The sequence below is a fragment of the Aspergillus oryzae genome, chromosome 4 (assembly GCF_000184455.2).
Source record: "Aspergillus oryzae RIB40 DNA, chromosome 4".
NCBI classification, from domain to species: Eukaryota; Fungi; Ascomycota; class Eurotiomycetes; order Eurotiales; family Aspergillaceae; genus Aspergillus; species Aspergillus oryzae.
The window spans coordinates 3,127,433-3,142,156 of record NC_036438.1 but is presented as its reverse complement, the minus strand read 5'-3'; the positions used below and the strand labels follow the sequence as shown (position 1 = coordinate 3,142,156).

The 14,724-nt window shown below is 48.5% G+C and overlaps 6 protein-coding genes across 6 annotated transcripts; 3 read left to right on the top strand and 3 right to left on the bottom strand.

Moving 5' to 3' along the window:
• Positions 1 to 1,265: 1,265 nt before the first annotated feature.
• Positions 1,266 to 2,890, top strand: AO090102000509 (ACT domain-containing protein; the record flags this gene model as incomplete). The annotated part of the gene is made up of 3 exons (XM_001822618.3): positions 1,266 to 1,310; positions 1,453 to 1,844; positions 1,903 to 2,890. The coding sequence occupies 3 exons, from the start codon at positions 1,266 to 1,268 to the stop codon at positions 2,888 to 2,890; spliced, it is 1,425 nt and encodes a 474-aa protein (XP_001822670.1).
• A 284-nt stretch (positions 2,891 to 3,174) lies between these two features.
• Positions 3,175 to 5,187, bottom strand: AO090102000510 (WD40 repeat domain-containing protein; the record flags this gene model as incomplete). Its single annotated transcript, XM_023236786.1, has 4 exons — positions 3,175 to 3,209; positions 4,092 to 4,670; positions 4,752 to 5,081; positions 5,130 to 5,187. The coding sequence occupies 4 exons, from the start codon at positions 5,185 to 5,187 to the stop codon at positions 3,175 to 3,177; spliced, it is 1,002 nt and encodes a 333-aa protein (XP_023091849.1).
• Positions 5,188 to 5,703: 516 nt separating this feature from the next.
• On the bottom strand, positions 5,704 to 7,218 carry aspC (septin CDC12; the record flags this gene model as incomplete). Its single annotated transcript, XM_023236785.1, has 6 exons — positions 5,704 to 5,773; positions 5,829 to 6,337; positions 6,399 to 6,709; positions 6,771 to 6,933; positions 6,989 to 7,039; positions 7,174 to 7,218. The coding sequence occupies 6 exons, from the start codon at positions 7,216 to 7,218 to the stop codon at positions 5,704 to 5,706; spliced, it is 1,149 nt and encodes a 382-aa protein (XP_023091850.1).
• Positions 7,219 to 7,726: 508 nt separating this feature from the next.
• Positions 7,727 to 10,681, top strand: AO090102000512 (snoRNA-binding rRNA-processing protein PWP2; the record flags this gene model as incomplete). Its single annotated transcript, XM_001822621.1, has 5 exons — positions 7,727 to 7,744; positions 7,825 to 7,937; positions 8,005 to 8,500; positions 8,549 to 8,796; positions 8,851 to 10,681. The coding sequence occupies 5 exons, from the start codon at positions 7,727 to 7,729 to the stop codon at positions 10,679 to 10,681; spliced, it is 2,706 nt and encodes a 901-aa protein (XP_001822673.1).
• A 643-nt stretch (positions 10,682 to 11,324) lies between these two features.
• AO090102000513 (cytochrome P450) lies at positions 11,325 to 13,157 on the top strand (the record flags this gene model as incomplete). The annotated part of the gene is made up of 5 exons (XM_001822622.1): positions 11,325 to 11,546; positions 11,597 to 11,722; positions 11,785 to 11,869; positions 11,963 to 12,649; positions 12,745 to 13,157. The coding sequence occupies 5 exons, from the start codon at positions 11,325 to 11,327 to the stop codon at positions 13,155 to 13,157; spliced, it is 1,533 nt and encodes a 510-aa protein (XP_001822674.1).
• Positions 13,158 to 13,368: 211 nt separating this feature from the next.
• Positions 13,369 to 14,542, bottom strand: AO090102000514 (uncharacterized protein; the record flags this gene model as incomplete). The annotated part of the gene is made up of 4 exons (XM_023236784.1): positions 13,369 to 13,416; positions 13,477 to 13,964; positions 14,058 to 14,135; positions 14,221 to 14,542. 4 exons carry the CDS (start codon positions 14,540 to 14,542, stop codon positions 13,369 to 13,371), a joined length of 936 nt encoding a protein of 311 aa, XP_023091851.1.
• Positions 14,543 to 14,724: the final 182 nt, after the last annotated feature.

The following is a 14,724-nucleotide window of genomic DNA, read 5'->3' as shown; positions in this document are numbered from 1 at the left end:
CTCAAATCCTGATCTGCCCACACAGGACCATTGGATTTGGCATAGGAACCGTGCGCCGGGAGGATTCGACCAGCAAAAGCACAGGCATTTATCGGTAGTGGCGCCTACCGCGGAGTGGCGATCGCAACGGAATTGCTCATTTGCTACTACTGCTGATAAGCAGTGGTGTTGGTGGAGACACGACACTGGACGAACCACTCGGCCAACGGCTATATCTATTGCGAAAGATCATTAGGTAAAAAAAGAGGATAAGGCATTAACGAGATTTCCTCAAGCAGTTGCTCAGGCCTCAGGGGGCCAAAAAGCCAGAAAAAAAATTCTGAAGGGAGAGGCAACCGTTCATATATACCCTCATAATTGATTTTGTTTTTTCTTTTGCCTTGGTTAAGCTTCCAACGATTGTGGATATCTGTGTGGGGACCTTTTTTGCGACAAACCTTCCGTGACTCAAGTTTCAGCAAGCCGGAAAGAGCAGCCGACAAAATAATTATCAATTCATCGCATTGCATTGGAAAGGGTGAAGAAGAGGGAGAAAAGAGGGAGTCGTAACTGAGTCAGTGAGGAAAAGAGACGCAAGTACAGAACAGGCATAGAGTCCAAGTCACCTGAGGAGGTCTTGTTCTCTTCCACCGTCTTGACTCATTCCGGTTCTGGTGTGCTTCGAACCATCTCTGATGCCATGCTCCTCATCTTTCCCTGATTGTCCGTCTCTTATAGCATCATCGTTCGACTACCCCTTACTTGTGTGCTGGTCTTATTGATATCATTCCCTCAGAAAATGGCGTAACGGAAGGCGGTCGACGAGAAGGAATGACTGCTCAACGTCTCAAAAGATTCAACGGAAACAAAACTATGCTGTATAAGACAAACAGACGAACCGACTTTATGCTGCCTGCTGTCCGTCTAAAAATACTTTGTTGCTCGGCTCATCTAGTTGCTCACAAAGGCAAGCTATCAATTACACCAGTACCGCCTCAAGATTATTCTTAGTATATCATTTGCGCCGTCCAAAGTTTCGACAGGAATCAATCACGCGGAGTGGACTGTCAAGTCCTCGTTCTTCCTTGATTTGTATTCCTATATATAGTCCTACCTGCTGAAATCCAGCCTTGCCACACCATCAACGAAGAGCCTCAATTCAGCCTGGCTCTATTGTCCTGCGCCGCACTAAATCCACCAGTGATTTATTCACGAGATCGCCCTCGTGAAGCGCCGGCGTCTGACCTGTTCTTGAGCCACACAGACTTTACAATACCCCTGAAAAGATGGAGCAGTCACTGTCGCTCATTTCTGCTCAAGTCCAGTTCATGGTGAGCCTACTATGTCCTACATGCCTTAGATCACCTTACATCATGATTCCTGAATATGGCTTCTTCAGACAACTGCTGGACATTTCCAGTGATCCTTCGTTTCTTGAGGCTTAGCTTGCTAACAACAATGATGGTAATGCAGGATGATCGACTGGCCCTCGTCCATATTCCACTAGATCTCTACCCCTATTTTTTAAATCCAATCCTTCAGGTCCTTTTTCATGAGGTACCTCCAATTAGTGGAAATCATGCAGATTTCCAGAATGGTGGCCCCGACGGCGTCCACAAACGCGCCCAACCCGCGTTCTTGAACCTCTCCATTACACCTGTGGAATGTTCTATTATGTGTCCTAGGCAACTCGCCAATGACTATTTCGCCCCGTTGGTAGAACGGTTTGCGAAAGACAACGTATCTAACCCGTGCCGCTTGTCTATTAGTCGTGAGGATTTCATCGCCATGCAAGTTTACGGAGAAGGTCTCGAGGCGGGCCAACGAGTACTCGAACTCACCAGTCCATTAGCGATGGCGGGAATGTATGTCTCTTTTTCTTCTTTTCCAAATCGTAGGTTGTGCTAATGAGGATATTTGCAGCTCTATATTTTTTATTTCCACTTACTTCTCAGACTATATCATTGTTCCTCTGCGTAGCAAGACGCAGGTAATCCGAACTCTGGAAAAGCGTGGGTTTCAATTCGAGATGTCAACGGACGCATTCATCAACAACAATCAGTTCAACAGTTGCCTCAGTCCCGTGTCCTCTCGGTCCGCCAGCAGCCTGGGATCTCCCCCGCCCACTCCTCCACCATCGTCACTTGATGAATTACAGACTCGCACTTTCTCTTCTTTGCGAAAGAATAGCATCACTCCTTCGGTTGATAGATCTCTCCGCTTAGTTCATTGTGCGGTTCACCATCGTGACAACAGTGACGTCAGCTCTATATCTATACTACGCGATGCGCTGACAATCGCTCTTGTCGTCGACAAGCCACGCTTTCTGTCTCTTACCATGACGGCTGCCGATCCCGCAGCCTCACTCTTGTTGGAACAGCGGCTTTTGCCCCGATTCTCGAGTGACCCTACATTCCCTGCCGAGCCAGATGACGAAACCAGTCTCTTATTGGGCTCAAAAGAGGAGATCCTTGTCCCTATCATGCTAGATCTGCGCAAACTTCCATTAGAGGCTACTGGTATTGTTTGTGGCGTAGCTGGTAGGTTGGCAGACGCTACGCATGCTCGAGGCGATGACATCACGGACGGTTCTTCCACAATTATGTCTCATTCTTTCAATGGCTTTTCTTCTTTTGATGACACCATGAATCGTTTTTTCTCTTCGAGTGTCGGATCGGGCGGACCCGTGAAACCTCCAACCCCTGGTTCTGGACGCAAATTAGCCAACAGCAATCTGACCCACCACCTGCAGCCTGACTTGGACAGCTCCATAGAGGCTGTTGAGATCAGCTTCCTCAGCACTGCACGGGCGGGCACCATCCTTGTCGGTGAGCACGAGCTTCAGCGTGCTGTGGATGCTTTGGAAGCAGAGAGTCATGAGCCCGAGGACCTTGAAGAATTCGAGATATGATCATATTTGGCTTACTGCCTTCGATTATACTCCGGCTTCGACACCAAACGTATCACCGGCCTTCCGCAGAAGATGCCGAGGTTTACTTTCGAATTCTCTTATTTTTGAGAGCATCTGTGGTGACCTGAACTCTCTTCTTCTCATTTATGATTTACGCCCGGATCGCAAAATTTCGTTGATGCCTTTCATAATCAGCTATACTGGCGCCCAAAAGTTCTCATCTCATCATCTTGGACTACGACCCGATATGGATAACAGTACATTCTTCTTTTTTAACTTTTCTTTCACCCAAACTTGTATTGATAGTTAGCGAAGGTACCTATGTCTTGGTATGAGATACTGTGATTGATGTTCATGATTTTGATTGGAGGTTAGATATCTAAGTTTGGATTGTTATCGATATCCACGACGCTTTGACTACTGGCCATTTATCTTGTCCTTCGTATCCTTTGTTCTTAGAATGACGATTTTCGTTCAGACTGGGTTTTATCTCCACTAATGACAATTCCATAGTACTTCCATTACAAACCTATGTCAGCTGAGAAACCATAGCACTCGTAATTGCAGGAGCCTAAAAGCTTGAACCAGACCAATTTGAAACCCAGCCTCGTCCTATCGTAAAACCCTGCGAATAACCCTCACGACTCCAAAGTGGCAATCCATAAATTCCTGGGAAACCGAAGGAACTATTCAATAGATCGGTGTTTGTGACTCTGTCATGCGTTCGTGCTAGGGAAAGTATATCCCAGTTTTTGAAGTCTTAGTGGTGGCGCAGCCGAGGCACTATGGCTATCCGTGAACACTTGGTAAGTGGCTACGAGCTGTGGAGATTGAGATATGGCTTAAGTGGTTTGCCTTGTCTCAGGGAAGCGATCCGTGCCACGACGTTTTCCCTTTAGGGATTGCGATGCGTTCGCCTCTCTTGGGAGGTAGGCCTAACAAAGGCCTGTGAGCTGTAGTTGATGAAAATTGATATGTGCAACGTGACTAGTGCACGTGGCACCTTTACGTTAATTATTCATCGGTTGGCGGAGCCTGCTTTAGCCGTAGATTTTGACGCTGCCTATTTTTTGAGACGTCATGTTAGCACATTCCAAGACTCAATATGTGGGGGCAAATGCAGATCGAGAGATATCCCTCGACGCTCGCGAAATGATGCATGAAAATGAGGGATAGAGGTTAGAATAAGGGAAATACGTACCGTCGGAACATCCACCAGCCCAACATCCCCCCTTCTCATTCCACGCTACGCAACTGACAACCTTGACGCCCTCGCCGGCTGGGACACTAGCGACGAGTTCCCCGCTCACAACATCCCAAGCATATACGTACGCTTGGGCCGACCGATCTTCTTTATCCGTTTCGCTTCCACTGAGCACCATCGCATCCCCCTTGGCAAACGCAGACCTGATTCGCAGCTCGCTATTCCGGTACCCGGTCTTCCCGGGACCCTTGTCCCCGTTCCCAAACGCTTGGAGGAGTTTTCCATCAGTGCGATCAAGCATTCGAATGCGACTGTCTAATGTTGAAGCCAGGAGGGCATTCCCGTCCGTCGAACAGCGCACGCTCGTTACCGGGTGCGCAAGAACATCGACCGTTGTGCGACCCATGCGAACATCGTAGATACGGGCACGGCCGTCGTAGCTTCCACTCGCGATGGAATACGTAGGGGTGTGGACGTGGATGGATGAGACCGTGTCGCTGGCTTCGGTGAGGGTTTGGATTGGCTTTGTTGAGTTGGATCGTGTATCCCAGAGATTAATTGTCGTGTCGGCACTACCTGAAGTATAGAATTACGTTAGAATCACTTGATGTTATCATCGCGTAGGCTGCGATGGTGTTTCAAATTGGTGAAGCGTACCAGAAACGACCACTGAGTCGCCTTCGCCTGCAAACTGCACCGCTTCAACACGCGCCGCATGTCCACTCCATCGCTTTACAGTTATGCCTTGTTCAACATCCCAGAGGAAAACCTGTCGGTCTCCGCCAACGCTGGCAAAGCGGGAATTGTCACCCGCGACGGCGACATCAAGCACCGAGTACCCGTGCGCTTCGTATCTTTGGATCGGGGATGTCGTTTCCGTACCAGGTTTGTTGGGTATTGCGCGGGAGAGATGGACAGCACGATCAGAGGAACCGGTTAGAACGTATGCTCCAGGATAACTGGAGAATGTGACGGCGTTCACGGGCCCTAGGCGACGTCAGAGGGAAGAAGCTGAAGAAGGTGGAGGGAGCCTACCATTATGTGTCTTGAGAGTGTGGACTAGCTTTGTGGGAAATTGCTTCGTTGCTGGCATTGTACACGGTAATGCTAGCTATACGCCGCTGTCTAAAGTGTAGATCTGAGTCGCGCAAGAGTCGCAGTTTAAGTGGATGTGGAGAAAAGAGCTCTCGTTCTTGGCAATCAATAAAAATGGCGGCGGGAGCACTGAGGTAACTCTATTCTAGTAGCGTCCCGCGGCTCCCCCGCGGAGGTCGAATTATTTGTATATTTCCATGGACAACTCAAACAAATTAAATGTGTATTGACATGCCACGGAATACAAGTAGGTTATTATCAATGATGTAGAAAAACCATCGCTAGCTACCAGCAGGTAAAGAGAATAATAACAAGAAAACCCAGCGAAACTCAGGACAGGGCGTCTATGCCCTATGCAAATTGTCTCCCTCGAGTACACAAAGCCGAAAATAGGAAAGTTAAAGAAAATTTCAAGGGGTAGTCAAATGAACATGAATTAAAGTTGACGAATGCATAAGTCTGCTTTTCCCACTGTTGGTCGAAAGACCACAGTTGGCAGTGGTCCAAAAGTGCCTTAGCGACGTCCATGGCTCCGGGTGGATGAGCCCTGCAAAGATTCGATTTCCTGCTCCAGTGATTTGATCCTGTTTTCTTGTTAGTGTGATTATCATTTGAAGGTGAAAAATGGGGGGAACATACGCCGCATGCGTAGCCTCCAGATCCTTGTTGAGACGGTCTCTCTCGGCAATGAGCTTCTGCTCCCACTGTCGGAAACGCTGCTCCTCGACCTTGACTTGTTCGGTGAACCGCTTGCGAAGCGACTCCTCCTCTTCCTTGAACTTGGGGTTGTCCAACTTCCTGGGACGGGCTTCACCGAATTTCCGGGTCTCCATCTGTTGCGCACGGTAGGCCTCGTAGTGTTGCTCCTCAGTGGTGTGAATAAGGTCCAGCATGTGGGTGCGAATCAGGATCGAACGAAGCTTCTTAAAGTCGCAGTGGTCCTCATTCTCAACTTCCGCAACACCCCAAGCATATTGACGACCCTTTACAACCCGGTTGTCGCTAGTCTTCACGTCCTTCTCGGAACCGATCACAGCGAAAGGCATAGCGGCCATCAGGCTCCGCGCGTGGGTGGCGGCGTGCTCATCATCTTCTTCAATCGGGGGAGTGTAAATCTTGATGCCTTGGGCTTCAATGACAGCTTTAACCTATAAGAAAGCAATAGGTTAAGTAAAGACCTCACAAATGGAGAACGTAAGTCAATCTTACTCTCTGCTTGTATCGAGCCAGATCGGCGGGGCTGAGGGTGTCGGCCTTAGCAATGACGGGGATAAGATTGACGCGAGAGCTCAAGCGCTTCATGACCTCAATATCGAGGGGCTTCAGAGTGTGACCGGTGGGTCTGATAAAATACAGACAGGCATGCACACGCATATCGATCTTATCTGTGCGGCGGGGCTGTTGCTCTTGCAACATGTAGGACTCATGCTGATCGTCGAGGAACTCAATGATGGGTTGCCAGGAATCGCGGTTGTTGACGTAGTCTCCGAATCCGGGGGTATCGATGACGGTCAGGCGAACTGTAAAAATACATCCAGAGCGTCAGCTGTCGTCCAGCGAACGGGAAGTGCTATGGTGTACCTTTGAAGAACTTCTCCTCCAATTCGGCCTTAGTGATCTCGATCTCAACAGTTCGGTCAATCTGCTTCTGGTGACGACGCTTGTGGTCGGCATAGTTCTTGATGGTCGTCGAGAACAAGGTGTTGATAAACGTGGTCTTTCCCAAGCCAGACTCTCCAGCAACCTGGAAGACTATCAGTACTGATCTGGTTCTCATGTTGGGGTCCGATTAGACAAACCATAATAGTGAAAGCCGCACCCCGCTTAGCGACAATCTTGTGACTGTAAAGCTTCAGTTAGTCCCCTCCACCCCTTCTCCACCATAGCTAATCGAGAAACATACCGCTGGTTGGGAAGCTATTACAATAAACAATCAGCTATAGGTCCATTTTAGAGTATTTTGCGAATGCAATCCAGAACTTACGTTGGCAATGCCAATGGGGGAGGCAGTCTCAGTAGTGGAGGCCATTGTGATAAAGGGGTCGATCAACGAAAGATGGGAATTCAATCAAGACAAACAACAAAACGATGGTGGGAGGAGCGACGCCCTACTCTCGACGACAATTAGCCAACGGAAAACTAAAGTAGCAATAGGAAGGATTTCAATGGGTAGCAGTACCAGTCCGGAATCAATGGCCGTTGGGAATGTAAAGGAAGACAGGCAAACAAGAGGATGCGGCAGTTTGTCGTACCTTCTTTTGGTTTGGGTTGGGTTAAACTGCCCCTGAATCCCGTCTTGTCAGCAGTGGAGAAGCAAACAGAAGCAAACAGGAAAAAGGCATGACCAGGACCATGACCTGACCTCCAATTCTGGGGCTCACGCTATACCTCTTCCAGACTAGCTCATCGGTGTCGGATTAACATGCGGATCAGCTCTCTTATCGCCCGTTTGGGTGGAAAAGTCATTTTTTTTGGAGGTCCAGATTTAAAGGTGATTAATTGACTGACTGCACGCTGGGCTACACGGGCTGGCGACAATGAAGACGGATTTCAAGGTCAGTTATCCTTAGCTGTAGCTCCATTATTTTTTACCCGGTATCTCAAATCAAAGTGAATCCTTCTAACAATGCTTTAGTTTTCCAACCTGCTGGGTACGGTCTATCGCAAAGGAAATCTTCTTTTCACTCCAGATGGCACCTGTCTGCTTTCCCCGGTAGGAAACCGGGTTACGGTCTTCGACCTTGTTCAGTATGTACTTACACGCATCTCTATAAGTACCAATTGACAGTTCTCACTAATGCGACACCGCGCAAAGCAATACATCATACACTCTCCCCTTTGCGCACCGCACGAACATCGACCGTTTAGATCTAAACCCCCAAGGCAACCTCCTGCTATCCGTTGATGAAAATGGCCGCGCAATCTTGACGAACTTCAAGCGCAGGATTGTTATCCACCACTTCTCTTTTAAGGGCCGTGTCTCATCCCTCAAATTTTCCCCGTCCGGTCGATTCTTTGCTGTAGGAGTGGGGCGACGACTGCAGTTTTGGCATACCCCTTCAACGCCAGGTGCGGACAATAATGGAGAGCTCGAGTTTGCACCGTTCATCTTACACCGAGATCTTGCTGGTCATTTTGACGTCATCCAGCATTTGGAATGGTCTCACGATTCGCGTTTCATTCTCACTGCTTCCAAGGATTTAACAGCACGGGTATGGAGCTTGGATCCAGAGGAGGGCTTTGAACCCACCACATTGGCGGGGCATCGGCAAGGTGTGAAGGCGGCATTCTTTTCTGCTGATCAAGAATCTGTAGGTCTTCTCTATTGTGCGCCTATACGTTAGCTGACTTTCTTGTAGATCTACACCGTTAGTCAAGATGGAGCTTTATTCAGGTGGGAATATGTGACAAAGAAAGACCCCGATACCATGGAGGACGTCGACGAGGCACGCTGGAGGATTGTGAAAAAGGACTTCTTTATGCAAAATGATGCTAAGGTCAATTGCACTGCATTCCATGCCCCCACAAATCTTTTAGTGGTGGGCTTTTCGAACGGTCTTTTCGGGCTCTACGACTTGCCAGAGTTCAACATGATCCACCTTTTAAGGTATAATGGCTTCCTTCTAGACTAAATATTGTGCTTATTGCTAACTGAGAACAGCGTCTCCCAGAGCAACATCGACTATGTGACGGTAAACAAATCCGGCGAATGGCTGGCTTTTGGCTCCTCTAAGCATGGCCAATTGCTAGTATGGGAATGGCAGTCCGAGTCGTACATTTTGAAACAACAGGGTCATTTGGAGTCGATGGGCTCCCTAGTTTACTCCCCTGACGGCCAGAAGATCGTTACTACTTCCGACGATGGAAAGGTCAAGGTCTGGGATGTCAAGTCGGGCTTCTGCGTCGTGACATTTACGGAACACAGCAGCGCAGTTACTGCTTGCCAGTTTGCCAAGAAAGGAAGTGTCTTGTTCACAGCTTCGTTGGATGGTTCAGTAAGAGCGTGGGACCTCATCCGTTATCGCAATTTCCGAACCTTCACCGCGCCGTCTCGATTGTCATTTTCTTCGCTTGCTGTCGACCCGAGTGGCGAAGTGGTTTGTGCCGGATCTCCAGATTCATTCGACATTCATATATGGTCTGTTCAGACTGGACAACTGCTTGATCAACTCACTGGCCACGAAGGCCCCGTTTCCGCTCTTGCTTTTGCTGCAGACGGGAACCACCTCGTCAGTGGTAGTTGGGATCGTACAGTTCGCATATGGAGCATTTTCGGGCGAACACAGACCAGCGAGCCATTGCAACTCGTGTCTGATGTTCTCAGCGTTGCTTTTAGGCCAGATGGCAAACAGGTGGCTGCATCATCGCTAGATGGCCAGTTGACTTTCTGGTCTGTGGCCGATGCAATACAAGAAAGCGGAATTGATGGTCGTCGTGATGTCTCAGGAGGTCGCAAGATAACTGATCGCCAAACCGCTGCAAACGCCGCGGGAACCAAGTTCTTCAACTGTATTACATACAGCGCCGATGGAAGCTGTATCCTCGCTGGAGGCAATAGCAAGTACATTTGCCTGTACGACGTGAGGACGGGCTCGTTGGTAAAGAAGTACACAGTTTCCGTCAACACATCGCTTGATGGTACCCAGGAGATCTTGAACAGTCGCGATTTGACCGAAGCTGGTCCCCGAGGCCTGATCGATGAGACAGGCGAGGCATCGGATCACGAAGACCGTGTTGATCGCTCTCTCCCTGGCGCAAAGCGTGGCGATGCTGGAGCTCGTACCACTCGGCCGGAAGTACGTGTCACTTGCGTCAATTTCTCACCGACTGGGCGTGCATTTTGTGCGGCGTCTACGGAGGGTCTTCTCATCTATAGCCTGGATACAGAATATGTCTTTGATCCATTTGATCTTGACATTTCGATCACCCCGTCTAGCATTATGGAGACTCTTGAGAATGCCAAACAGGCATATACAACAGGCACAGGCGATAATGATGATAGTTTCCTGAAAGCGCTGGTTATGGCGTTCCGGTTGAACGAGTCGAAGTTTATCCGCCTTGTTCATGAAGCAGTCCCGCCGTCCGAAATCTCTCATGTCGTCCGAGCCCTGCCAACCGTCTACCTCCCTCGTCTGCTGCGCTATGTTGCTCACGCTGCTGAGGAAACCCCACACCTAGAGTTCAACTTGCTGTGGATTGAATCTCTCCTAAGCAGTCATGGCCGATATTTTAAGGAAAACTCCGGTACTTTTGCGCCAGAACTTCGTGCTGTTCAACGCGCCATTGACGACATCCGGGAGAACCTGAAGAGGATGACAGAGAAGAACTTGTACGATCTGAACTATCTGCTCTCTAAACCCGTACTTGCTGGCAAAAAGACCAGCAACACCCTAACTTTGGCGGATGTTGAACCCGATGATATGGCAGCAAATGGTGATGAGAACATGGCTGACACCGCAGGTGGGGAAGAGGAATGGATTGGACTTGAGTGATTGCGAGTCATCTTCCTTTGGTTACACACTTGTTCTTATCCAACATTCTTCTATCCTTCGCATTTGCGTCTGGCGTTCGATACTGGTATACCTGGAAGATAAAAGGGGACAGCAAAAGTTTGGGGGTACTTTGATGCTTGTATTTGGATAGCATGATGTACATACGTCTAGACACGTCTTTCTATGAATAATTGAAATCTTGCAAGACAACAAGAACAACCATGTTCTATCGTGATTCTTCATGTGCAGCTTGGTAACAACGAATCACTGCTAGCAAAATGACTACAAAAGCACTGGAAAGGGGCGTCTATAATACATATATCTTAGCATTATATGCTGGCAACGATTGAAGCTTATGGTGTCAGTGTCTTTGTGTAATGTAAAATTATACGCAAATACCCATAAATAGTCGTTTGTATTGATGCTTGCTGGAACGCAATGCTGTTGATTTTCACAACACCAATCCAATCGCCATGGCGCCTAGCATATTGACCTGCTCATTACTCCATCTGTCTGTTTCTCTTCTTTCATCTTCCTGTTTGACTCTGTTCATGAAAGGACAATCTTTTCTGTGCACTCCACACATCCACATCCATATCTCCAACATATTTTCGTTCATCTCAAAGCCCCTTAGTTAATCATAATGGATTACATGGATTATTTGAAAGAAATGGGACTTGCATGGCACTGGGTCCCTATCTTTGTGGGCCTCCTTGCCTTTTATTTTATCATGGAGCGCTCTACTGCAAACGCAAGCCGAACCAGCCTGCCTATCGTCAAGCACTTCAAGCTTCTGCCCCCATTTTTCAACCGTATCCTTTATGTCGTTAAGGCGCCTTTCCTGATCTACTATGGATACGAAAAGGTACGTTTCCATCTGCGCAGAAAGACTCGTCGGTGCTGATCATACTTTAGTACAAATCCAAACCCTTCCGGATTCTCAAGCTGGATGGAGATTTAGTCGTCCTACCTCAGAAATATCTTGAAGAAGTTGGAGGTCTTCATTCACGTCAGGCAAGCCTTGTCGGTGCTAAGTATAAGGTGAGCATATCCACCCATTTCTGGGCAGATAAGATGCATCCTGCTAACCAGGTGTCATCCAGAATATCCTGGGAGGATGTACCAACATACTCATAAACAGCGAGTTGCCGGCGCGCACTGTTTCGGAGAAGTTGAATCCAGTTTTGGGTATGTAGAAAGACCGCTGAAACACGTGCAGTTTACTACTACACCAAATATCTCATTATATGCTGTGCATCAGCGCTGACTTTCAGATCATAGACCGTCAAATCCCTCGACTGCTCTTTGAACTCCACCATGCCTTCTCGGCTGTAGTCCCTTATTGTGAAGGTCGGTATGTGCCCATCAATTTGTACCATATGATCCTCAAGCTCGTTACCCACTCAACATCCCGCATCATCATCGGCCAAAGGCTCTGCAGGAGCGAACAGTGGATCAACACTATCACCAAGTGTACATACGATGTGCGCATTGCCGTCAAGCAACTGCAGCTTGTTCCAAGGTTCCTCCGTCGCCTGGTAGCTCCTTTCCTTCCAAGTGTCCAGAGACTCGAAACGCAACTCCGGTGGATTGCAGAACAACTTATTCTGCCTATGATTCAACACCGCAGGAGACGTGAGCTCAATGACCCGTCCTACAAGAAACAAGAAGATTTCTTGCAGTGGATGATGGATCTAGCGGACAATGACTTGGACAGAGACCCCATGAACTTGGCATACGGACTGATGATTACCATGGCTTTGGCTGTCGTCCAGACCAGCACGATGCTCATCACTCATGCTATGTATGATCTGATGGTCCATCCCGAGTACCTTGAGCCTCTGAGAGAGGAAATACATGAGACCTTGACAAACGGCTGGATTAGGGCCTCGTTGAGCGACTTTGGCGCCCAGCGTCGATTGGATAGCTTTCTTCACGAGTCGCAGCGCCTTAACCCTCCTTCTGAAGGTATGTGCTGAAATTCTTAAATAAATATAGATACATTTGTTCAACTCTTCACTCCCCCGTGCTACTAACCATGATTTAATAACTAACGATGCCAGTCTCCGCCCAACGCGTCCTTGGACGTCCTCTGACCCTCTCTGATGGCGTCACTCTCCCCAAAGGAACTCATGTCTGCTTCCCATCCGGCCCTATGTCTCGCGATCCAACTGTCGTTCCAGACCCACTTACCTTCGACGGGTTCCGTTGGTGCAAAGACCTTAATGCCCCAGATGGAAGCCTTACTGATGTTAGCCCTGCCAATCTACACTTCGGATTCGGTGGACAGGCTTGCCACGGCCGGTTCTTTGGGGCGGTCATTGCGAAGGCCGTCATGAGTCGACTCCTGGCTGAGTATGATCTCAAGTTTGAGGAGGGTCAATCTGGAAGACCTGAGAACATCGTGAATGGAGAACAGATCATGCCTAGCATCAGTACTAAGGTTCTCATCAAGAAGAAAAACGTTGATATCTGATATGACGGCTAGGTACTATGTCGGAACCAGTTACTTAGGGCTCGATGCGATGCAATGTACTGCCTGGACAGGCACCATTCATTCACATTGATTGATATTGAATTCTTATTACTGTCCTTGGCTCTTACCAAGTTAGTCTGGAATTAGTCTGAATTCACACACTTGCAATGCAAAACCTCCACAACTCCCGAAAATAAATCCACCTTATATCTCAAAGAATAGCAACCGCATTAGGCGGACTCGCGACGCCCCCCGGAACCTAAAACATCCATTAGCACTTACCACCAAGAGACCTCTATGAAAGTTCAAATTCACTCACCTTAAGCGGCACGCTCGACAAAAAGAAGCTCCACCTCCCATTCACCCGACAGTACTCCGCAAGTTCCTCCAAATCAAAGTACTCCCCGATCGGCATCCCCCACCCTGCAAGACACCACTGGTGCAATGTCGTATTCGCCGGTGAATCCTCCCTAACGAGAGGTGAAGGCTCAAAGCTCGGTGAGTCACTAGCAATTGCGGCAAATTGGTTCTCCCACAGCCAGCGCAGCGTGGATTCACCGTTCTCGACGCCGGAGAAATCGGGACTGGGGCGCTGGGCCAGCGCGGCTTCTTCTTCGTTTGAGAGGTTGTTGTAAGCTTCTGTGAAGCCGGTGCGGACGAAGAGGATATCGCCGGGTCGGAATTTGATATTATTTTCTTGGACTATGTTTTTAAGGTGGGAGAGGGGGATGCTGCTGGTCTGGAAGGGGGTTAGGGGGATTGCATTCTTTTTCGCCCAGGTTGCATAGTCGAGGAGGACTCCTCGGCCTACGATGCCGCCGTTGTTTACCCATGCTTTATTATTATGTTAGCTTGATCTACACTTGAAGGGGGTTTTTGATTGGGAACAGATGAGCTTACAATCAATGCCGATAACAGGTGAATCCTGCAACTCTTCTAACGTATGTCCCTTGTAGTAACATGCCAATTCCTGGTGTCCTATATATATTATTCTCCATTAACCCTTACCCCAAGCAACCCCACCACACCAGAAACACTCCAAAGCGACCACAGACAAACATACCATAATGCCGAAACCCATCCCACTGACTACTCGTCTGCGTATTAAACATCAAAATATCGTCATTCACAATTCTCGGTGCCTTATTCACCATTTCCCGGGTGAATGGCTTGCGTCCATAACTCGGGTGGTTGAGCCGGTCTAATGCCAGATCGAGCGAAATTCGGACACCCGTGCGAATTTCCTCGCTCGCTGCTTGTCGTATGTTCTCAGGCGTGAGTAGGTTGAGCATGCCGATGTCATTTCTTGGGAACAGGCCCCATGCGTTTCCTACGGGACCCTTGGGGTCTAGGGTTAGGCTGTCGAAGTCGGGGACTGAGGCCATGACTGGTCCTGTTTTAATGAGGGGTTTTGTGGTTGGTACTAGGATCTGGTGGGTTGTGTTGACTATCATAGGGGTTGGTATTTATTTATCAAGGATGGATTACGACTAGTAAGTACTACTCGGATATTTATCCATCTCCGCACTTCTTCATCAAGCTCAAGGAAGATGATGCCCTTATGCGG